This window comes from Oryctolagus cuniculus, chromosome 21 (assembly GCF_964237555.1).
Source record: "Oryctolagus cuniculus chromosome 21, mOryCun1.1, whole genome shotgun sequence".
Lineage (NCBI taxonomy): Eukaryota > Metazoa > Chordata > Mammalia > Lagomorpha > Leporidae > Oryctolagus > Oryctolagus cuniculus.
Window position 1 is genome coordinate 21,853,866 of NC_091452.1, and position 25,013 is coordinate 21,878,878.

The 25,013-nt window shown below is 42.1% G+C and overlaps 1 protein-coding gene across 6 annotated transcripts in view; it reads right to left on the reverse strand.

Moving 5' to 3' along the window:
* The window catches only part of TTC28 (tetratricopeptide repeat domain 28), a 689,946-nt gene that overhangs the window by 421,091 nt on the left and 243,842 nt on the right, over positions 1 to 25,013 (reverse strand). Inside the window, exon 1 of one of the 6 annotated variants that reach the window (XM_051826643.2) lies at positions 6,918 to 7,688. The exons of the other annotated variants lie outside the window; for them this stretch is intronic. Coding sequence (XP_051682603.2) covers positions 6,918 to 6,944 — 27 coding nt within the window. The 5' untranslated portion in view covers positions 6,945 to 7,688. Of the gene's footprint in view, positions 1 to 6,917; positions 7,689 to 25,013 lie in introns of those variants that run through there. 6 annotated transcript variants of the gene reach the window in all.

Here is a 25,013-nt window from a genome sequence, read left to right on the forward strand (position 1 = left end):
CTAACAAGAAAGCTCAAGACAAAAGGTTCATATAAATCCTAAAAATGTCAGCTAAATGATATAATTTTTATAGCTTTCAATAAAACTAGATGGTTTTAGCACATCAATAAAAGCAAAGCCTTAAAGCTGAGACATCCATTGTTATTAATGATATAATGAATTCACCGTGGACGCTAAAGCTGACAGGGCCGGCAGGGATTTCAGGTTTCCCCTTGCTTCCTCTGTGTTTTCCACAGCATGTCACCACTATGACTGTCTAACAAAATGAAGGTGGCTGCTGGCGCCCTTTCTTGAAGTTGGGCCAATTAAACTCTGCAGCCTCTCCCACCCGCAATGTTTGCTGGCTAGCTCCTTAACGGTAAAGGTGCCAACACAGATTGCCTCATCACTGCCTTCCTTCACTTCTTATCAAAACCATCAAGGATCCCCAGCTCAAAGGTTCCTGGAAGTAGTTTTCCATAGATGACCATTGTCTACCAATTTTTACAGAAGCAGAAATACTTAGGGCGGAAGAGCATAGATTTATTCTGGTAGTTTACAGCTACGGCCCTGCTGCATTGATCCTCTCTGATCTGTTGTGAGATGTGTCACAAATTACTGTAACTTTTTCTCGTCTCTTTAAAATTGAGGTGAACTTCACAGAATACAAAATTATCCAATGTAAAGTGCACAGTTGAGTAGCAGTCAGCTGTTTCATAACTGTGACTTTTTAAATAGGTGTTTAATTAAGATCATCTCTTTCATGAGTCACCTCATATTCAACATGGCTTTCTGGGAGGGTAAGAGACAGATAAATTTGCAAGCAGGCATTTTCTAATTTTTTTTTTTTTTTTTAGTTTGACAGATAGAGTTAGCAGTAAGAGAGAGAGAGACAGAGAGAAAGGTGTTCCTTCTGTTGGTTCACCCCCCAAAATGGCCACCACAGCCAGAGCTGTGCCAATCTGAAACCAGGAGCCAGGTGCTTCCTCTTGGTCTCCCATACGGGTGAATTGGCCCAAGAACTTGGGCCATCCTCCACTGCCTTCCCAGGCCACAGCAGAGAGCTGGACCAGAATAGGAGCAACTGGGACTAGAACCCGGTGCCCATATGGGATGTTGGCGCCGCAGGCGGAGGATTAACCAAGTAAGCCACGGCGCCGGCCCCCAGGCATTTTCAATAGCTAGCAAGTGAGAGAATTCTGTCAATTGGTTAAAGTACACTGAACATCCCATCCCATAAATGCATTCATTCATTCAAACATTCACTCATTCAACTCTCCCTCCATGCCCAGGCCCTCAGACTCTTAAACTGGTAAAGACCCAGTGACAGTTACAGTAAAGAGCTATGACTGGCCCACACAATGATGGTCAAAGGGTATGGCCAACAAGAGCCAGCAAATGAAAGATTACTTACAGAAGATTCACTAAGGAGAAGAAGACTGGCTTAGTTCTTAATTCATGACCAGTGACAAAAGAGTTAAGTTAAGAAGAGTATGAGAAGGCATTCCAGGCAGAGGAAGGAAACTTGGTAAGCCATGTTCAGTACGCTCTATGAAGAAAAATGGAACAAGCCTTTTTATATGCAAGGCACTCTTGTAAAACTTTTACACTGTATCTTTTTTTTAAAGATTTATTTATTTAAAAGACAGAATTACAGAGAGAGGTAGAGACAGAGAGAGAGGTCTTCCATCCACTGGTTCACTCTCCAGATGGCTGCAACAGCTGGAGCTGCACTGATCCGAAGCCAGGAACCAGGAGCTTCCTCCGGGTCTCCCACTTGGGTGCAGGGGCCCAAGGATTTGGGCCATCTTCTACTGCTTTCCCAGGCCATAACAGAGAGCTGGATCCAAAGAGGAGCAGCTGAGACTAGAATCAACACCCATATAGGATGCAGGTACTGCAGGCCAGAGCTTTAACCTGCTGTTCCACAGTTCCGGCCCCTACAGAGTATCTTCAAAGGCAACTAGGTGCATCCACTGAAATACAAAGAGGTGAATTAACTGACCGCCAGCTACTCAGAGGATGAGCTGGGATTTGAACCCAGGCAGTCTAGCTTCAGAACCCGTCCTCTTCACTATACATCCTATACTGCCTTTCTTCTTCTTCCTTTAACACAATTAATTGTTTAAGGCAGATCTTTCATGACAGAAGGCATAATATGCCACAACAAACTGAAAATGATCAATGAATAGGCGCTAATAAAAATACTTCGGCTTCTAAGCCAGTGAGGATGCAAGTGGCATAGCACATAAGATTAATAAAGCTTAATTTATTTCTTATTTTTATATGTAAATATAAATACACACACACATACACAAACACACGGAGTCCTGAGATTTTCCCCCAAACCCAGTCACTTTCTTCTACTTTCCAATTCCAGGATGTGCTTATTCCACTCTCTAAGCAATAGAGAGACTGGGCAATGCTTTAAGAAGATTAATAATGTGAGCAGATGTGTGTTTCTTCAAAAATTACTTGGAAGGAGTAAAAAGGTAAAACCAAAGAAAAGAGAGGTCAGAAAAAACAAAGCCATTTCCAACAGATCCAGCAAATGATAATAAGGCACTCCACCATGACAGTGGGAAGTCAGAGATGAAAGATTAAATCACTCGCCCAAGGACACAAGGCAAGAGAGACACCAGAACCAAATCTGGACCTGGGAATGGTATATAGAATGGGTTTGTGGAAAGACCTCTATCAGGAAATCTCCAAGGCATCTCTTTATAACTACTTTTGTCCACGATGCTTATTTTTAAGTCTAATTTTATGCTATTAAACACACTGTGGCCCAAAATGAGTCATACAGTATTATCAATTAGCACAACATTCAGTTAGGTGACCAAGCAATTTAGTATAGCTGTATTACAATTTAAGACTTAGCCCTATAATCTAGAAACAAAATACTTCATCATAGAGATAGTAAAGGGATGTGAAATATGAGTACACCCTTCCATAAAAGTAATAAGCTATTCCAAGACAGAAATTGACAGTACATAATCCTCACAAGTGAGCTTCCAAACAAGCTTTGGAATTGAGCCTCCATCATAGAAGTCATTTCAGAAGCCAGATTCACATTTTATTAATGTGACAGGTATAACAAGATAAATACATCATATGATTCTCAAATGACATAATTAATGTAGCTTATGTGACATATTCATATTAATGATCTTTTATTATGTGTGAACAGTAAAATAACATTGGATAAGCAATGAAAAATCCAATCAGCAGTGGCTTTCCAGGAAGGTTTTGACTGCACTCTTATTTACACAGTGTTATCTGATACTAATCCGTGGATTTTAAAAAGCAGAAATAGCTTCAGAATTGTAAACAAACATGTTCCTATGAGATGAGCATTTTAATTACTATCACTGCTGCAAATACAACATGAAAATAAGTGTGATACAGGATAACCTCTTAACTAAAGATGAAAATAGGGGAAACCATATTTTGCTGGGCCAATAAGGTTACATGAATAAAAAGATCATAACATTGGATCAGGAGTCTGGTCCACAGGGCCTGGTACTGTGTCTCAACCACACAAAAATTCTGTGGAGAGTGTGGCTGCCTACTCCCTGATGCTAACTGCAAGGGTGACAAACTACTCTGGGTTTATTTAATAATTCACTACAATCTAATACCTATGAATCACATAAAATATAAGAAGGTCTAAAAATTAGGTTTTACAAAGTAATAGTCTTATTTGGTCTTATATCAAACAAATATTTATTAAGCAACTATACAAGTATTATCTTTGGCACCAAAACAGAGGGGTGAGATATGATTCCTGAACTTATAGAGTATAATATAGAGGCTAGATAAATATAAAAAAAGAAAAATATATATGCATAAAGAGATTTAAAAGGGATTCTAATTGACAATCAGCCTAAAGGTGCATATACTGTAAACATCCCCTAGAAATCAGAGGTGAGTGAAATTACTGAGTTTCTTTAAGACAAAAGGGATTCAGGAAGAGCATCTTGGTGCCTGCACTCAGAAGTGAACTATGGCTAGCTTTCACAGATTGGGATCCTTTCAGCTACATCTTCCTGGATAAAGATCCCTGGTCAGCAAATTTCCCAAGTAGGATGCTAGAGAACGCACATTTTGAAGTAGATAAGCTTAGCTCAGACCTTGCCATGTCATGTGACTCTGGGTAAGTCATTTCACTTCTCTAAATTTGAGTTTCCTTACCTGTAAGATACAAATTATAACACTGCTATCTAATAGGATAAACATTAAATGAATGCATGTAAGACCAAGTAGAGACGCCTAACACAGAGCAGAAGCTTTTAAAAGGCTAGTGCTTCTAGTATGAAATTAAGTGTCAAATGGAAGGTCCACTGTGCTCTGGAAGACTGGTGCTAAGCTCCTCACTGGTCCTGTTCCGACGGCTTCTTTGTAAAGTGGTAGCAAGCCCTAACTGAATCCTCCAGTCTCACATGTTTACAAAGCTTGTTTTAGTCTTTAGTTTGACATGGCAAATAAGAGGAGGAAAGAGCTCTCCTTTTACCATGTCTCCCAGCTGCACACTCATTTAAGAAACCAAAAAATCTACAAGCTGTAGTATTTCTTTTATGGTGAGCCCAGACTTTAGAAAAATCAGAACCAGCGGTGTCTGAGAGGACACCATCTTTGCTCACTACCAGCCAGTTCTAGTCGTGAAGGCCAGCTGTGGACAAGTGCTGCCTGTGGTGGCATTCCTAGTTTCGTTAAAATCACATCAATGCAGTATCACTTTTCATCTGTAGTGTAAATGGTTTTATGAAACAGTTTGGTAAAACACATGGCATGTGACTGTACCATTACAAATGTGTTAGCACACTCAGCCAGAAACCATAGCAATTATCTGATCATGTGAATATCCTGGCAAGAGTAATAAAATAAACCTATAATATCTGTAAAGACTTCCTAGTGCCCCACTGGAGTTGAACATCAAGTCCCTTACACGGAAGCTTCCATTTCCAAGCAGAAACAGCAAGAATTGTTCTCAAGCTATAACCAAACAGTCATACAGTATCTGATGGCTCAGCTTATTTTTAATCCTCTATGAACTCTGCAGAATTATATCTGGATCCTTATAAGATGATGATGTGAGATTATGAACACAGTGAATAAACACAACCTTCTGCTATAGCAATTTAAGCATCACAGAGTGAGTAAATACTGCAGAGTGAATCCTAACATTTGAAACAGAATCTTCCAGAGTCCAGAAATCCACCTGACTGCCAAGAATAATACTTCCGTGGTTCAAGCAATACCAGTACCCAGAGGGGTTTCCACAGACATAACCACATGAGTTACTGCATATTGGGTAAAATAGAAAAAACAGACATTTATGAATGTACAGTTTGCAGACATTTTAAAACTACTCATAAATATGCAATTTACAAAGATAGTAGAAATAAGGGACTTTAGAAATATGCAGCATCTGTTTAAATTGCTTAATTATATGGTTTCTTCCATGGATTTTCCTCGTCCCAACTCGGTTTTTATTGGGGGTTGGGAGTGGGGGCAGGGAACACATGGCTCCCTTAAGCAAAGTAAATGAAATCAGTCTCATTGATAGCAGCTCTATGATGAGAACTCATAAATAAGAGACGCCGACTTTAGGATGAGGTAGAAAGACAGTGTCAGAGGACAAAATCGCATCAATCAGGTATCAAAGAAAACCTGTCAATTCACCAGCCTATCCTGAGGCAGGGCTTGTTAGATTCTCCAGCAATACAACAAATGCACCCTATCGTCCCATGCATTTCACACATAATTTCTATTTTAGCTCTGATGTGAAACACGGTATCACACATCATGCCACAAAGGAAGGGTCATTTTAGCTAATTCAAGTAAAACACCAGGCAGCTGCTAACAGAGACAGGTCTCGGCTGGGGAGGGACACAGCACACTCAGTTCACTGTTTTCCTTCAGAAGAATGTCAATAAAAACCACGGCCAAATGAAGTATTTGAAGGGAAAAATTTAAAAGTCCTGCGATGCAGTGAACCAGTGGGTTCACCTAACAGTTATCGGCAGTCAGACAAGTTAGCAAAAGGGAGCCCTAGCCAAACGTACAGCTGCCAACAACTTGAAGAAAGCTGTCTTTCTCTCTCAGCGTCCTGGGGTAGGGACCACATCTAGAAATGTTATTTCTGGGACCAATAGCAATTTATTTTGATAGAACCACTGGATTTTTTTCCCGTGAGTTCTCAACAAAGGAGCCATATTAGGAAATAATCTCGCAAAAAGCCAAGTGCCCCCTCCCCCATCCCCACGATCGATGCACACACGCCGATACGCACAGACACACGCCCGTGCACAATGGCCGGCGCGCGCTCTCGCAAGGGCCCACGCGGCCGCTGAGAGCCCCGCGGGCGGAAGGCCCGGTCGGGCCCGGCCCCAGGCTCTCCGGCCCGAGGGCCCGAGGCCCCGCCGCCCAGGAACCAGCGGCTGGGCGGTTGTGCTAGGGCTGCTCGCCCCCCAGCGGGGCCCTGGGGAAGCGGCTGCCAGCGGCTCGGAGCCTATTAACCCCTTGGGGAAGTAGGTGTTAGGACACCCACCTGCGGGGGCCGCTGCAAAGGGTCTGGCTCGCAGCCCCAGGTGGTTCCCCCCGGGGACCGGGCGCCGCCGAGTCCTCGGACTCTGGCAGCCGCGGGAGGGCTCCCGCACAGCGCATCGAATCTCTGGCTCCAGAGGCTTCTCAGGCAAACGAGTGCTTCTGAGCTGTCACCCCAGAGGGTCCACGCATCCCAGGAGAGAAAAACTTAGAGGGCACTGGGCGCAGACCAGACTTGATAACTCGTCCCGACGGGACCGGCGCAAGTCCCCAAGGACCCAGGATGCCTGGACCGGCCGGCCCAGCGAACTACCGGAGGGCCGAGGGCCCCGCTGTCGCCCTTCCCTGGGTCGGGCTTCGGGGCCCCGTCCCCTCTCCAGGACACTTACCTTCTTCCGGGGCTGCCATTTCATCATATTTGTACAGCCGATACGTGGAACATCAAGATGTTGGCTGGGGGCTGGGGGCAGATGCAGGGCAGCGGCGACTGCAAGTCATGCTGCCTCCCTCCCACCCCTAATTCTTTCCCATATTCACTGCGAAGGGAAAAAGCCCAGGAGAGTCCAGTCTTTTCGCCTTCAGTTCAATGAAAAGTATCCCAAACAACGAACACACTTCCCACAAGGCTAGGAAGTCCCAGCAGCCACCGGCGTACTCCTGCCCGAGCGGGGCATTTTCCCGACCGGCGCCTGCAAAAGGAGCCTGCGGCGGGGGTCTCCGGGCCGGCTGCAGAGACCCTCCCTCACGGAAGAGACTGAGAACGAGAGCCGCTGCAGACACCCAGTCGGGCTCCTGCCATCCAAACCCCTTTTGGCGAATTCTCCTCTTCTCAAAAAAGATTAGACAAGCAATCAAACCCTCACGCGCAGCCTGGAGCAATTCCCAAAATTCTGGGTGTACTTCTCGTTTGTAAAATTTAGCAAAGAAAATTCCAAAGATCTGTCATCAGAGCTTCTTTACGCTGTTTTCTCTTCCTTCTTGGCTAACTTGGGAAAAGGTTCTGCCCTTCCCGAAATGCCCACCTTCCCTGAACACTGTAAATAGGAAAACTTGGTTTGTGTGTTTAGATTTTTTTTTAATTCCCAAGAACCTTAGTGGGGAAAGGCTGGAAGGAAATCCTGCAAGAACCCAACTCCACAGCTCAGTCTGCACTAATGACTTCCTTCCCTTCAGTGCAAGCACAGCCTGCCCAGCTCCAGCCACACAAGCAAATGGTTTCTGGGTCTTAGTGCCACGACATCTGCTCTAATGCAAAAAAGTAAAGCTCACAGTTTTAGAAGCCCCAGCAGCTCCTAAGGAGTCAGAACCTCCAGGAAGCCATTTCAAAGCATAGACTTGTGACGTATATTGAAAAGGAAAGGACTCTAGATCAATGGACTAACAAAACCTTAATTTCTGATTTGAAGGAAAAAAGAAGTAGAGGCATCTAACAGGATACAAAATGTAAGCAAGAGTTTTTCTCCCACATGAACTTGAATAGATTCTATTTGCTTCTCTCAAAATTTAGTGCTCATTCTATCACTATAAAAATGTTGCTATGAGGATTGAATTTTATTTACCTTCTGTGAAATGATATCACCTTATTTAAGGAGATACATCTACAAATACAAAACGCTACATAATTCTATTGCTTATTATCCAAAGTGCCCTTCAACACCTATCCCACCATGAGGCCCTTTTAATTGCTGGTAATGTAATATGTAAGCTTCTATAACGCTGACTGATGTACTCTGAGTCCAGTGTTCCAACAATGTTCAACTTACTCTAAGAGTTCTGAATGCACTGCCAGGATTAGTTACTGGGGAGATTATATGCAGAACAAGTCATTAGCAACACCAAAACAATTACTTTTGAGATTTCTTCCAAGCCTGAGAGTGAAACTGCACAGTGAAAGGCTTATCTTAATTATAATAATAATGATAATAATTATAGCCGATGAATAGGTACTATTGAGCCATCACTCCATGCTAGAATCTATGCTTATATTCATCAGCTCATAGCCCTGCAGAGAAGGTCTTACTGTTCCATTTTCCAGATGAGGATGCTGAAGTTCAGAGGGGCCACTTTCCCTGACCAAGACCACACAGGTAAAAATGGCGAGGCTGGGATTCAGAGCCACAATTACCTTAGTCCGTGACAAACAGCAACGCTGCATGCCAACCTTCCCATGCATCTCCACAGATCTGTTAAAGACAAATGGCTTAAGTACTTGCCAGCCCTTGTTCTAAGAACATAAAAACATAGAGGCTGTCCCTGTGTTTGAGATTACATAACTGCAAGCAGCAGTCAAGATCATTCCAATACGCTGCGTGTATTCTGACACATCCACATCATTCTGGACAGCTCCCCTTAGATATCCCGTGAGCACAGAAAGCTCAATAAATCCCAAATCAAATTCATCAATATACCCCCCAAATCAGCTTCTCTTCCTTCCTTTCTTCTGTCCCTTACGCCATTATTCCTCCAGGATCATCATTCCTTACATCCAATCTACGATCAAGTCCTCTCACTTCTTTATCAGACATCATTTTCAAATTCCTACTGCTGACATCTGAAGCCAGGGCTTCATAAGATAAACATACATTAAGCACCAAGTAGATGCAATCATCACATAGGATTGAAATGCTTATGTCCCTAAACTAGAGGGGCTTACAAAGAAGGCAGGACAGAACAGAGGACCTATAAGAAGCCAACCAGACACTCACTGCTAACATAGTTAAAGCCGCACAGGAGCTATGTGGCCAACAGGTATTCTGCAAGTTGGAAGGAGGAATCATCGTCAACAGGAATGAACACGGGTTTCACAATGAAACTTGAGATAAAAACTCAGAGGTGATGCAACTGATTCTGCAGCCAACAGCCTAGGCATTCACCAGGGCCTGTAATGTCCTCCAACCTTCTGAGCTCACTACTTACCCTTCCCTCCGCATGTCCCTTGAACATGCCACTCATTACTTGTGCATCGTGCCTGGACAATTCTTCCTCCAGATTCCCTCCAGGCCCCTCCCTCACTTGTTTCATTTCTCTGTTCAACTATCCTTTCAGGTCTCTGTTTATAAAGGCTATCTCTCACTACCTCATCTAAAATTATTGATCTTCACTGTTACTTTCTATCCTCCCTGGAGCTGGTGTTGTGGCAAAGCTGGTAAAGCCACCACCTGTAGTGCTGGCATCCCATATGGGCACTGGCTTGAGACCCGGCTGCCTCACTTCCAATCCAGCTCCATGCTAATGGCCTGGGAAAAAGCAGTAGAAGATGACCCAAGTATCTGGGACTCTGCACACATGTGGGAGACCCGCATGAACCTTTTGGCTTCAGCCTGGCCGAGCCCCAACTGTTGAAGCCATGAACCAATGGATGGAACTTTCTTTTTCTCTCTCTCGCCCTCATTCTCTTTCAGATAAATCAATCTGTTAAAAAAAAAAAAATCCTTGGGGATGGTGCTGTGGCGTAGTATGTAAAGCTGCCGCCTGCAGTGCCAGCATCCCATATGGGTGCTGGTTCCAGTCCTGGCTGTTCCTATTCCGATCCAGCTCTCTGATATAGCCTGGGAAAGCAGTAGAAAATGGCCCAAATCCTTGGGCCCCTGCACCCACATGGGAAACCTGGAAGAAGCTCCTGGCTTGGGATTGGTGCAGCTCTGGATATTGCAGCCATCTGGGGAGTGAACCAGCTGATGGAAGACCTCTCAACCTCATTCTCTCTCTCTCTCTCTCTCTCTCTCTCTCTCTCTCTCTCTCTCTCTCTCCCTCTGCCTCTACCTCTCTGTAATTCTGCATCCAAATAAATAAATATTTTTTTAAAAATCCTCCCTACCATTCTTTTTAGCCCTATGATATATGTGAAGGTACTTCAAAAAGTGCAGAAAATGGAATTATAAGTGGATTTTGGTGTGAAAAGATTTTAAATAATGCATAATATGTATATTCTTAAAGATTGATTGATTGATTTGAAAGGCAGAGTGACAGAAACAGAGGAAGAGAAAGAGAGAGACTTTCTTTGGTTCACTCTCCAAATGTCCCTAACAGTCAGGACTGGAAGCCAAGAGCCTAGGTCTCCCATGTAGGTGGCAGGAGCCCAGATACTTGGAACATCTTCTGCTGCTTTCCCAGGCACATTAGCAGAGGAGCTGGATTGGAAACAGAGCAGTTGGGACTCTGATACAGGATACCAGTGTGACAAATTGTAGCTTAACCCCCTGTGCCACAATGCTGGCCCCTTATGCACTGTTTTGTTTTGTTTTGTTTTTTAAATAAAATGACTATTCACTCCCAAGAACATAAATGCAAAAGGAGCAGGGACTTTGTTATAACAGCAACATCCCATGAAGGCACAGAAGGCATTCAATACATATTTGTTGAAAAAAACAATGAAAGAGAAAAAGAACAGTATGAGCAAAAGAGGCAAGCAGATGGAAGATATATTCAAAAGTAAGAATGTGAGAGGCAGGGATTTTGTCTCATTCAACTTTGTAACCTCCTGTGCTGGGAACAGAACCTTGAGAAGAGGTACTCAGTATTTATGGGATAAAAGAATGAGTAGTGGGGAGTATGGGAGGAAGGGAAATGAATGGTGAATGAATTACATCACATTACATACAAAGTAAAAGATGCTTTGGCAAGGTATGTTGGAACCAAACGGCTGGGGCCAGCGAATCTATCACCGAGAAATTTGGAACGTATCCTATAGAATTCAAAGCACTGATGGTATTAACAGTAGGAAAAGAACATGGTTGAAGCAGCATTTAAAAACAATCTAATAAATAAAATATTAACTATGATTATACAGGGATGCTCTTAATTTTTTAAAACTACATGCATGATTTAAATGCTTATGATGACTCATTTGACAGACAACAAAATTGAAGTTCAGAAGAGTTAAGTAAGTGATCTGTTCAGATCCACAAAGCAAGTCAATGGCATTGAAGGGAGGGGCCTCAGGGTTTCTCCTGCTTTTACACCACTGCCTGAGTGATGAGGGTAGGAACCTAAAATTGCTTTAGAAATCTGGAGAGAAGTTTCTACCCTGCCTCTGACTTGCTATATAAAAGAAAATTTTCAGAAGGGCAAGGCAGGTAACATGAATAAGTGAAAGAGGTCTCAAACAAAATGGAATTGTGAGGATTGCAAACCTGCCGATATATGAATCCTGGAAAAGGGACAGTGTCTACACAATTCTAGCCAATCGATGCCGTGCAAGAATATCAGTCCAACAGTGTCAGAGCCTCTGAGTTTTCAATGAAAACAAGATTTTAAAGCATCCCAACAGGCCAAACATAATGTGCCTGTGGGGCTAACTTCTATCTGCAAGTCCTAATTAAACTACTCAAGGCTTCACTTTCTTGTATGTAAATTAAGGAACACGGTAGTCCTAATCTGTGGAGTGGTTTTCAGGCTTCTGTGAATCCATATGCACAGCATACGCGTGGTCTGTGGCCTGAAGAATAATCTCCCTTGCTCAGATGTTGTTGGACTTAATAAAATACAGTTATTCAACATGGGAGGGAGGGGGAGTGGTCAGAGTACAGAGGCCTATATCAGGAATGGAGACAAAGAAGATGCATTGATGTTTCTGTAGAAAGAACCAATGGAAAACTTCACACTGGTTTCAATTTTTAGGGATATTTCCATTGGATCACATATTTGTAATGTATGTGGTGGTACTGCTTCCCCTGGTGTCCGGTGTTTCAGCTTTCATTTCATATATATATCACTTGGGAAAGGGCCATTACCTAGAAACCTTTAAACACCAACACTGTCTTCAATCACCTTATTTTTTTCTTTCTGCCTTTCATTAATTATTTTGTATAGTCCAAGTTGAATCAGTATTTATATCTGAAAGATTCATAGAATTACTATTTTACCAATACATTTTCATTATTGGGCATTATTTAGAGCTACCAAGCTAGCTCAGATAAAAATGTTGTAATTTAACATTATTGTTTCAAAGATCTAACACCAAGCAGGAAGAACACATTTTCCCAGATCTGTAGCTACTAAAAGGCATTTTTATAACTCCCTCATTTTTTAACATAGCACTTTGCAAATCACTTTCCTAAAAGCAGATACTGTAAAACAGTATATTAAAATAGTATTTTCCTCAATAACTACTTATCTATTCAAATCTGAACAAAAGCAAGAAAGAGGGAATGAATGGTGAAAACACACCTTTTCTTATTGTTGTGAATTTCTTCAAGATTTCCTAAGGAGTGATATGTCTGACATTGATCGCAGGGTAAATGCCTGAAAAAGCTAACCTCATACTTATTTACATTTATTATACTTTAGAAGTAGAATATTAAACCCAATGTGAAACAGGATCTGGAAAATACATTAATTTTCCTAAAGATTTCTAAATTATTTTCAAGTATCTAAAGAGGTGTTGGGAAAATAAAGGGACAAAGGCAGAAGTTGTATTTGACACCAAGAAATGGTGCCTCATTAGTGATATTTCACACAATTGGGTGCTTTAAGAACATAATGACCTTGCTTTGCTAGCAAAGAAACTAAAATCACTTATTACGTAAGAATTCTGCCCTACAGTCCAGCTGATGCAGGACCGAGCTCCTATCTCTGGCCAGAAACTACTTCAGAAGGCTCCACAACATCTAAAGGGGAGCTCCTGGAACCCCAGCCACTCAACTCCTTCCACTAAACGGCTGAAGTCTCCCCCTCTATATTCAACACTCACTCAAGGAGTGCTTGTACCTACAAAGGACTGTGCTGGGCACTGTGAGACAACACAAAAATAAATCTGATGACTGTGCCCTTGAGGAGGTAACAGGCTGGCAGAGCTCAAAGGACAAGACAGGTACACAACTGATAAAAATAACAGTAACAGCTAACACTGCTCTTGTTGTTTATCTGACTCTTAAGAGTTCAAACTCAGCACAAGACAAGTGCTGGAAGAATGGAATAAGTAATGGCATGTTCTCTCATTAAGACTAAGGAAACCCCAAAGAGTAATTATTCTGACTGTGATAACCACAAAAGGTTTCCCAGGAGTGATGGCACAATATTCTTTCAGCAAGCAATTGGGGTTTGGGGGAGATGTTTCCACTGAAGCAACAGAGCATGAGCCAAAATATGTGGGCCACATCAGCAAATAATCTAACAGATCTGAAACCTGGAATGCAAGGCAAGGCATAGTAGAAAGTCGTGACTGCCATTCTCTTAACAATAAATGATAACAGTTATAATAATTTATTGAGCATGCACAAAACCCTTAAGTATTTTAAACATTTTTTATTTCATTGAAATAATGCTTTTCTACCAACATCTTCATAAGGAGTAATTATTTTCATGGCCATTTTATGGAAGAGGAAACTACTGCTAAAGGGGTAGGAAATTCCCATGTATCCTGGCTAGAAAGTGGTGGAAAGCGAAGACAAGTCAGTCAGACTCTGAAGCCTTGCCCTTAACTCCTGACGGAATATAATGATGAGCCAGCGTAGGGCTTTAACCAGTATTGGCAAATCTACTTGAGTTTTGTGCTGATAATTCTACAAATACCATGAAGAATAGAAAGAATAGAAGAACAATAAACACAGGAAGGTCAAGTTAAGTTACTGTTGCAATAGATCAGTAAGGGCTGCGGAGGCCTTGAATCAAGCACCGAGAACAGCAAAAGGACTTTCTCAAGACACATTTCGCAAGTGCAATGGGTTCTGGATCCTGTTTCATAAAAAAAGACATAGAAGGAAGGGTTCATAGGCTATTCCAAAATTTTTCACCTTCTTTAAGAAAAAGAGACACTCCCTAAATGAACCGGTAGTTAATGAATTCAGTTTGAAATTTGTAGAATGAAGATACTGGTAAGTGAGACATAGGGATGTGGAGTAAGGAGGTAGAGATATGGTACAGACTTAAGATTAGATATAGAAATCTACAAATATATATTGAGAGGATTGAGAGGCACAGAGAGTGTGTGTTCAAGAGATGGAAGGGTAGTTCATTTTAAGCTAAAGTTTTATATATAATCTTCCAGGAATGGAATTTGGAGCAAAAAGATGAAGGGAGGGAGACAAAAAGGAAGGGAGGGATAAAGGAAGGAGGGAGGGAGGGAGTGAAGTAGGGAGGAAGGGAGAGAAGGAAGGAAGCTGAGAAAAAGAATAAAATTGGATCTTGTGCAGTGTTACAAAAGGTACTTCAAAAAGTTCATGGAAAATGGAATTAAAAATTATGGTGCAAAAAAAAATCGAAATCCATGCATAACATGCACTATGAAAACACTATGTATTTTTTTTAAGATGTATTTATTTGAATGGCATAGTCACAGAGAGAGAGGGCGAGACAGACAGACAGAGAGATCTTCCATCCTCTGAATCACTCCCCAGATGGCTTTAACAGCTGGGGCTGGGCCAGGCAGAAGCCAGGAGCCTGGAACTCCACCTGGGTCTCCCACATGAGTGGCAGGGGCCAGGGTACTTGGCCATCTTCTGCTGCTTTCCCAGGTAAATTAGCAGACAGCTGGATCGGAAGTAGAGCAGCAGAAACTTGAACTGATGCTTACAGGTGATGCCAGTGTCACAGGCTGCAGCTTATTCTGCTTCGCCACAACGCCAGCCCTGAAAAGACTATGTATCGATTTCAATTTTTTCACACCGAACTAAATTTGTCTTTTTGTTTCATTTCTTCATGAACTTCTGAAGTATCCTTTTATATTTCTAAAGCAAGTCTACTTCACTGCATGCAGTACATGATGGATGGTAGGGGGGACTTGCCTGGGTTCCTGAGGCAGCATTTTTTTTTTTTTTTTTTTTTTGCCAATATTGTCTGGTTCAAATCCTAGCTCCACCATTTACTAGCTGTGTGACTTTGTGTTGTTTCATTTTTCTATATTTCATTTTCTAACTTTGCAAATGGAGATACTAACACTTACCTAAATGATTGTTAGAAATATTAAGTTACATATAAATATACATACATGTGCACATATGTAATACATCTTATACACAAAATAATCCTAAATGTTTGCTATTGCTATTATTATTGCTGTTTTACTGTGCTAACCCTGATTATTTTCTCCCTCATCATACCATGGATTTTGATTCATTATATTTTTAAAAAGTCATGAAGTACCTGAACCAGTGCTCATGTGTGTCAGGGATTTAATCATTTTTCTAATTGAACTTCTGCTTCTGTCCAGACAGAGTAGGACCAGGCTTACTCTCGCATAACTATAAAGCATGGTAAAATAAAGGAAGAATCCTACTTTCAGAATGTTTCAGGAGGCAGGTAGCACAGTACTATGTACCTTGGAAGAAGCAAAACAAATGAGACAGGTGCTCCCACCTCCCTGGCTTGCTGCCCGGAGGCACGTTCAAGACCACAGCTAGTGAAGCGGGTCCCAAGCAGAGCACAAGGGACTTGCTAAAGAAAACAGATCAGAGTCTGAGGAGGACAAACAAGAGGGGGCAGGAGCTCCAGAAATCAGCACTCGGGTCTCCTTAATTGTGACTGAACACCAAGTTGCCCAACATAGGGTGAAACTTCACAAGGCCAGCAAAAGAAAGCTGTAAGCACAACAAAACTGCAGGAGTTCAGCAGGGCTGCAAGACTTTCAGGTTCCAACCAGCCACAGTTGGAGGGACACTGGCCACCAGAAGAGAAGAGACTGCAGAGGTCATGTTTTTGCAAGAGGTCATATTTTTGCAAAACTAGCCCAGCATAAAGGGTACTGTGAATTCACCCTAATAAAGCTTAAAAACAAACCATGAAAGGAGAAAACGTTAAGTAATTTAACTACCTACCAGAATAAAGTTCAACAGTCTGAAAGAAGACAACAAATTTAGTGTTCATTGTAAATGTCCAGCATTTAATCATTTTCCAGTGATGTTCAAAAATGACGTTGGTGCTAGCCTGGGAACGCTTTATCTCTTTGGTAACCAGTAAATCTTCTATCACAAGAGTGTTGCACTGTGTTACAAATGTTCTTATGTAAATCAGATAAATGGACTGTAATATCTTGGACTACAATCTTGGTACTTTTTCTACCAGGTAGTCAAAGCTATAGAGCACATGCAATTTTGCTGTCACATAATTTACCAATCAGGGAAAATTGTTCAGCATATGCCATTTTCAATTAAAATTTACCTAGAGTAGATTATGTAGTCAGATATTTAGGCCAGAATGTGCAGCTTTCAATTTATTAACCTTCCCAAAGAAACTTTGAATACGCAGTGGTAGTGGTGCAGTATGTATGTATGTGTGCATTTTTTTCAAGTTTATATGTATGTATAATGTTTATAATGTATGTATGCATTTTTTCAAGGTATAGTGAGTGACAAACAGAGAGACATAAACAGGAAATCTTTCATCCTCTGGTTTACTCCCAAATGCCCACAATAGCAGGGCCTGGGCTAGGCCAAAGCCAGGAGCCAGGAACATCTGGGTCTCCCATATGGATGGCAGGGACCCAAGTACTTGAGTCATCACCTGTTGCCTCCAAGGTACATTAGTAAGGAGTTGGATCAGAAGTAGAGTAGGCAGGACTTGCACTGGCACTGCAATATGGGATGTGGGCACCTCAAGCAGTGGCTTAACTGTTGCAGCACAATACTCATCTCAACACTTCTGTGTGAATGTGGTTTAACTACCTGGCATCTGAACTCCACATGTTGTTTTTGGAGTACTTCTCTATTATCTGAATCTTAGTGGAATATGAGGAGTCTGTCATATCATCAACTGAAAGTTCAGATAATTATTTCCCTACCACCACCACCTATAGCTAGGATAACACCACAATGCTATGGCTCAGTTCTTGACAGAAAATTGAATTTGAAACAAGTTACAAAGAATACAGAGAGAACTTCCTGTGGCAGTAGCCTCAGTGGCCACCAGTTCCAGTAGATTTCCTGGTGCCATCCAATATCCAGCTCCAGTGGTGGCAGACCCAATAGTAGTATCCAGGGCACAACAGTCACTGAGGTACCATCATGGAAGAGACTGGGGCACTGGTATCCCCTGGTTTCTGCTCCTCTTTTCTTTTCTTTTTTTATTTGACAGCAAGAGTTAGACAGTGAGAGAGAGACAGAGAGAAAGGTCTTCCTTCCTGTCACTCCCCCTCTTTGTGGAGGAACGACACTAGACCCTGCGCTGTTCTTTTGTCTGCTCGGCCCTTCCCGGGTTTGCTGCTGGTTCTTCCCGGGTTGGCTACCGACCCTTCCACCTCCGTGGAAGGGCGGTTCCCCCTGCCACTTTCCCCACTTCCGCGGGGGAGCAGCACACCGCCGGCCAGCTCTCTCAGGGGCTGCTCAGATGTTCCTCAGGTGTTCCTCTTAGATGTTCCCGGTGCATGTTGTCTCTCTCCTCCTTTATAGTCCTCTTCCACCAATCCCAACTCTGCTACCCACACGCTGAGTACGCTGCTCTCCTCCAATCAGGAGCAGGATCAGCTCCTGCAGGTCATCACTCAAGTTGGCAAGAGGCAGCTGCGTAGAAGCTGTTTACTCCTCTCCAAGCGCCATATTGTGGGAGAGCAGATGCATAGAATAAGTCTTAATTCCAGTAACTTAGTCTAGTCCGAGTTGCTCCCCACACTTCCGTTAGTTCACTCCCCCAAATGGCCACTATGGCCGGAGCTACAGCAATCCAAAGCCAGGAACCAAGTGCTTCTTCCTGGTTTCCCATGCGGGTGCAGGTGCTCAAGCACCTGGGCCATCCTCTGCCTTCCTGGGCCACAGCAGAGAGCTGGACTGGAAGAGGAGCACCCAGGACTAGAACCCGGTGCCCATATGGGATGCCGGCGCTGCAGGCGGAGGATTAACCAAGTGAGCCACAGTGCCAACCCCTCTGCTCATTTTCTAAATCTGAATCACTGACCTTCGTGATGATTCTCTGAGCTACTAAAGCAGTCATAGTGGCTTTCCACTGCAACTAAGGACCCTGGCTGACTCACACAGACATTTGATTTTGCTTCTATTAGGACATAAATTTCCCTGGCGGGAACATATACACCATTATGTGTGTCGCAGAGCTCCACGGCAAGGCTTTTTGCCCTCTTTTCTGTCTCTAGTTAATTCCTCAGATCTCACCCAGTCTCAAGCCCCTAAATATCATTTAACTAATGACTCCTTATTTGTGCCTCAGATATCTACTTCCCCACTAACCTTTAGACTTATATAAGTAACCACATACTTAATATCATCAGCCCGGGAGTGCAGTGGAGGATGGCCCATGTGCTTGGGCCCTGCACCCCATGGGAGACCAGGAGAAGTACCTGGCTCCTGCCATCGGATCAGCGCGGTGCACCGGCCTCAGTGCGCCGGCTGCGGCGGCCAGTGGAGGGTGAACCAACGGCAAAGGAAGACCTTTCTCTCTGTCTCTCTCTCTCACTGTCCACTCTGCCTGTCAAAAAAAATAAATAAATAAAAATAACAAATGCTGGTGAGGATATGGAGAAAAAGGTACCCTGCACACTACTGGTGGGAATGTAAACTGATACAACCATTATAGAAGACAGTATAGAGACTCCTCAGAAAACTAAAAATTTATTTTCCATATGACCCAGCTATCCCACTCCTGGGAATATACTCAAAAGAAATGAAATCAACATATGAAAGAGTTACCTGTACTCACATGTTTATAGCAGCTCAATTCACAATAGCTGAGATATGTAATCAACCTAGATGGCCATCAATGGGTTACTGGATAAAGAAAATGTGGTATACACACATGATAGAATACTACTTATTCATAAAAAGAATGAAATCTGATTTTTGAAATAAAATGGATATAACTGGAGATCATTATGCTTAGTGAAAAAAGCCATACCAAAAAAAAAAAAAAAGAAAAAAGCAAATATCACATTTTCTCTCATTTGTGGTAGTTACTATATACAGTGAAAAATCACTATAAATAAGTGAAACTGACTTTTTTATTTAATTATTGTTTATAGCTTTTGCCTATAGTCCTGCTGAACAATGGTCTTTTTATTTTTTAGTCTTTATTTAGTGGAGCATGAAGCTTTAGATTAAGTAAATTTAAAATATATATCTCACAAAATAAGAAGGGAAGAAAGAAAGGGGGTAGGGAGGGAAGTATCATTATAGTTTTAGAAGTGTATCTACATTAAATCTTTCATTTTTGAATTAGTAAAAATGTAATTAAAACTAAAATCTAAAAATTTTTTAAATTAAATTTAAAAATTTTTAAATATATTTTATTTTATTTTATTTTATTTTTTTTTTATTTATTTTTTTTTTTGACAGGCAGAGTGGACAGTGAGAGAGAGAGAGACAGAGAGAAAGGTCTTCTTTTTGCCGTTGGTTCACCCTCCAATGGCCGCCGCAGCCGGCGAGCTGTGGCCGGCGCACCGCGCTGATCCGATGGCAGGAGCCAGGTACTTCTCCTGGTCTCCCATGGGGTGCAGGGCCCAAGTACTTGGGCCATCCTCCACTGCACTCCCTGGCCACAGCAGAGAGCTGGCCTGGAAGAGGGGCAACCGGGACAGAATCCGGCGCCCCGCCTGGGACTAGAACCTGGTGTGCCAGTGCCGCAAGGTGGAGGATTAGCCTAGTGTGCCGCGGCGCCGGCCAAATATATTTATTTTTTAAAAAAGATTTATTTTATTTATTTGAAAGGCAGAGTTACAGAGAGAAAGGTGGAGATGGAGAGAGAGAGAGAGAGGGAGAGAGGGAAATGAAGAGAGAGAGAGAGAGAGATCTTCTATCTGCTGGTTCATTCCCCAATTGGCCACAATGGTCAGGGCTGGGCCAGACCAAAGCCAGGAGCCAGGAGCTTCTTCCAGGTCTCCCACATGGGTGCAGGGGCCCAAGGACTTGGGCCGTCTGCCTCTGCTTTCCTAGGCACATTAGCAGGGAGCAGGATCATCAATGGAGCAGCTGGGACTTGAACCAGCACCCTTATGTAATGCCAGCATTTACCCACTATGCCACAGTGCCAGCCCCTAAAAAAGTGTATCCTTATGATGACATGTAACATACATCCTAGACTAACATAGACAAAGAATCTGGTCCTTCTTCAGTTTAATTTTATCTCAATTAATAATTATCCCTACTGATCTAATAGCTCGACCCAAAAATTTTAGTCACCTTTGATTCCTCTCCTCTACTTGCCTTCACTATCCAACCTATTAGTAAGTCCTCTGCTCTTTCCCTACAAAATCCAATCCACTCCTGACACTTTTAGGGATTGTAGTTGTTTTGTGTGTGGTTTTTTTTTTAAGATTTTTTTTTTTATTTGAAAAGCAGAGTCACAGAGAGGTAGAGGCAGAGGCAGAGAGACAAAGAGCTTCCAACCGCTGGTTTACTCTCCAAGTGGTCTCAACAGCCAGAGCTAAGCTGATCCAAAGCCAGAAATGAGGAGCTTCTTCTATGTCTCCCAGGTGAGTGCAGGCACCCAAGGATTTGGACCATCTTCTGCTGCTTTCCAGGCCATAGCAAAGAGCTGGATTAGAAGTGGAGCAGCTGGGATTTGAACTGATACCCACATGGGATGTCAGCACTGCAGGCGGCAGTTTTACTGCTATGCCAGAGCACCGGCCACAACACATCCTACCACTTCTATCACTTCTACCCCTTCCTCTTTAGTCACAGATGCCATCAATACTATCTGGACTGCTACCATAGTATTGACTCTGCTGTATGTGAATTGGTCTCCCAGTGTAGACACTGATCTTTCTATAATGTAAAGCAGATCACACGTTTCCACTGTTTAAGTTCAACTTGAGGCTTCCCTTTGCACTTGGAAGAAAACCAAAATCTTTGATCATGGCCTATGAGGTTCTGTGTGTTGTAGCCTCTCTTTTCATCCTCATTTCTTACCATGCACCCCCTTAACTCTTCTGTAGCCTTAGGTGTCCGTTTATGGTTCTTTCATGACTGTGGCAATTGCAGGTATGTCCGCTTGGAATATGTGTTCCCTTCTCTACATTCAAGTTTACCTTAAAACAGCAAGTCCTCACAGAGGTCACCCCTGATCAAAATTAATTCCCCTCCCCAATCAATATACCATATCCCATTACTTTGTTTTGTTTTCTTCAAGCCACTCATTATAACTTGAATTTACATTATTTTCTGATTTGACCTCTATGTCCCCCCACAGATTATAAACTCTATGGAAAGGTAAATGGGTTTTTTACCACCATAAGTCTGGTCCCTAGAACAGTTCTCAGCATATTAGGTATTCATTAAATATTTGTTGAATGAAAGAATATAATGTTGATTACACTCATATAATAAGTTTAAATAGAATTTCCTTTTGCAATAAAATTTTCAACATGGCATTTATTTGCCTATCAAAGGATACTTGTAAACAAATAGCTTCACTCCTGAAAGATCCAAGTGATATAAATACAGATCATTCCCCTTAAATCAGGTACTACACTTAGGCTTAAGCCAGAAGATGTTGAACTGAAAGAAGCATAAGCTTTTGAAAATAAGAAAAGTATTCTAAAATATAACATGTCTAATAATTTTTCTGTTGCAAGAACTTCCGTACTATCACTTTTTATCTTCATTTGAGTTAGGGAGAATCTTGGATTACCCAAAGATGGGCAGATAAAATGATCTTTAGATAGTTTAATAAACAAATTAAAAGCACTTTGAAGTTCTTAGATGAAGTACAAATCACTTGTCAAAAGTACAATCTTATTTGTCAAAACATGAAAATGAAAAAAGAGAAGACACAGAAATAACAGACTCAGAGCTGCCAAAATGACAGGCTGTCTTAAGTGAGACAGTCAAAACATTCATATGCTAATGTTTCAAGTGCTCTCTATCTGGCCACCCATATTAAAACATAAGAGGGCTTTTTCTTCTATTTCAAAAGCATATGAATGGGTCAGACAGTGGACACCCTGGATTACCAAATTAAGCAACAGTAATTATGATCATAAAGAATTTTCCATTAGGTTCTGAGCATACATATTAAGGCATCTATTAACTAACTAGCATAGCAGGTAATTCAGAAGCTCCAATCCCCTCAAAGATACTCTTATCCCTTGTACCACCTACCGCAACTACTGGTAGTCTTCTTGGTATAGAATACAAGAGGTAACCTTCCCTGTGAGCAGCTGGGGTTAGCTATATACCAAAAATGGCTAAAATCAAACTACCAAAAAAATCAAAATAGTGTTAAAGATTTAGCTAAAATGTGCAAACACTATTTTAAATTCTTTTCTTTGTTCATTAATATATTACAGAGTTTTGTTGCTCAAACTTCCCCCAACAGTCCTCCCTCTTGAACATTAGATAATAATTCTAAATGAAGGAGAAGCTCCTTGAACACTCCATAGGGCTGATGAATTTGCCATTACTTCTATACTCTTTTGTCCCACCCACTTCCTGGGACATGCAATCCAGCCTAGTAATAAAACCAAGGTTCTGCACAGATTTGTTTTGGTAAGAATGTTGGCATTTCTAGACTTGGATTCATTTTGCTGCTAAAAAAGAACATGGCCATATATTTATTGTATGATTCTGTTGGTGAGAAATGCCCAGAAAAGGCAAGTCTGTAGAGATTGACTAGTGATTGCCAGGGGCTAAAGGCTGGGGGGACAGTGTTTCTTTTAGGGGGAAAATGAAGATGTGACAATACAGATAGTGACAATAGTTGCACAACTTCCTAAAAACATGCCCCCCCCAAATCTGATTGTACACTTGAGATACATGTGTATTGGACATTACCCAATGTACACATGTATTGATACATCACATGGTATCCCATAAATATGTACAGTTTTATATGTCAGTTAAAATATTTTTAAAATGTTAAATAAAAATAAAAGAATGGATTTTATGATATGTAAATTAGATCTTAATAAAGCTGTTTCAAGAAAAAAAAAGAATATGGTCCATTTTCCCAATTTACACAAAAATTAAGTTAACATACAATTCTACTTAAAATTTCTCCTCTCATAAATTTTTAAAATCTTTAACATGAGCTACCACTTATCTTCCACACTAGACAACAAAAATAAACAATTAGCAAACAATGCCAGCATGAAAATCTGAGGAAATAGAATATTCTTAGCTGAATGACTTATTCATGGACATGTGCTGATGATATGAGTTATTGTAAGGATGTACATGGAATAATTTTCTATAATTATAATTTTGTATAGCTCATTTGAAAACAGAACAAAATATGTCAATGTTTGGTAGCACTCTACTAAGAACACTATGGCTCTCTCTATATGGTGTCTTGTTTAGACACTTCAGAGCCAATGAAACAGAACAAAGCTAATAATGCTGAATAAAAATAAGAGAAGGAAAGTGAGAGGGAGGAAAATACAGTTATCTCTGCAGAACTGTCCCTACGAGAAACACGAAATCAGTTCTCTTCATATTAATAATTTTTAAATGAAATAATTTTTTAAGATTTATTTTATTTATTTGAAAGGCAAAGTTAGAGAGAGAGAGAGAGAGAGAGAGAGAAAGTCTTCAATCCACTGGTTCACTCCCCAGATGGCCACAATGGCCAGAGCTGGGCTTGGAGTCAGGAGCCTCCTCTGGGTCTCCTGTGTGAATATAGGGGCCCAAGGACTTAGGCCACAATGGCCAGAGCTGGGCTTGGAGTCAGGAGCCTCCTTTGGGTCTCCTTTGCAAGTATAAGGGCCCAAGGACTCAGGCCATCTTTCACTGCTTTCCAAGGCCATAGCAGAGAGCTGGATGGGAAATGGAGCAGCCCATGTGGGGATATCAGAGCTGCAGGCAGAGGCCTCACCCACTACGCCACAGCACTGGCCCCGAAATAATCAGTCTTAATAATAACATGTGCTGGCCGGCACCGCGGCTCACTAGGCTAATCCTCCGCCCTGGGGTGCCAGATTCTGCCCTCTTCCAGGCCAGCTCTCTGCTGTGGCCCGGGAGGGCAGTGGAGGATGGCCCAAGTGCTTGGGCCCTGCACCCCATGGGAGACCAGGAGAAGCGCCTAGCTCCTGGCTTCGGATCAGCGCGGTGCGCCGTCACAGCGCACCGGCCACGGCGGCCATTGGAGGGTGAACCAATGGCAAAGGAAGACCTTCCTCTCTCTCTCTCTCACTGTCCACTCTGCCTGTAAAGAAATAAAAAAAATAATAATAACATGTGCTAACCTAACACTGCTCATATTTTTTTTTTAATAAAGAATAGTTACAGAGAGAGAAAGAGGGCAAGAGAGAGAATCTTCCTTCCACTTGTTCACTCCCCAAACCACCGCAACAGCCAGGGCTGAGACGAGCTGAAGCTAGGAGCCAGGAGCTTCTTCTGGGTCTCCTATGTGGGTGGTCCTCAGCTGCCCTCCCCGGCACATTAGCAGGGAGCTGGATTGAAGTGGAGCAGCAAGGTCTCCATTTGGGATGTTGGGGCACCACAGATGGCAGCTTAACCTGCTGTGCTATAGTGCAGGCTCCCCACAGCTCATCTATGAACACAGATTCTTTTAAATAAAAAAGGCTCACATACAGTTTCCTGTCCCTGAAACCCAAACAACAAAAATAGGCAGATGTGTTCACTTCAGCAACACGTATACTAAAAACAAAA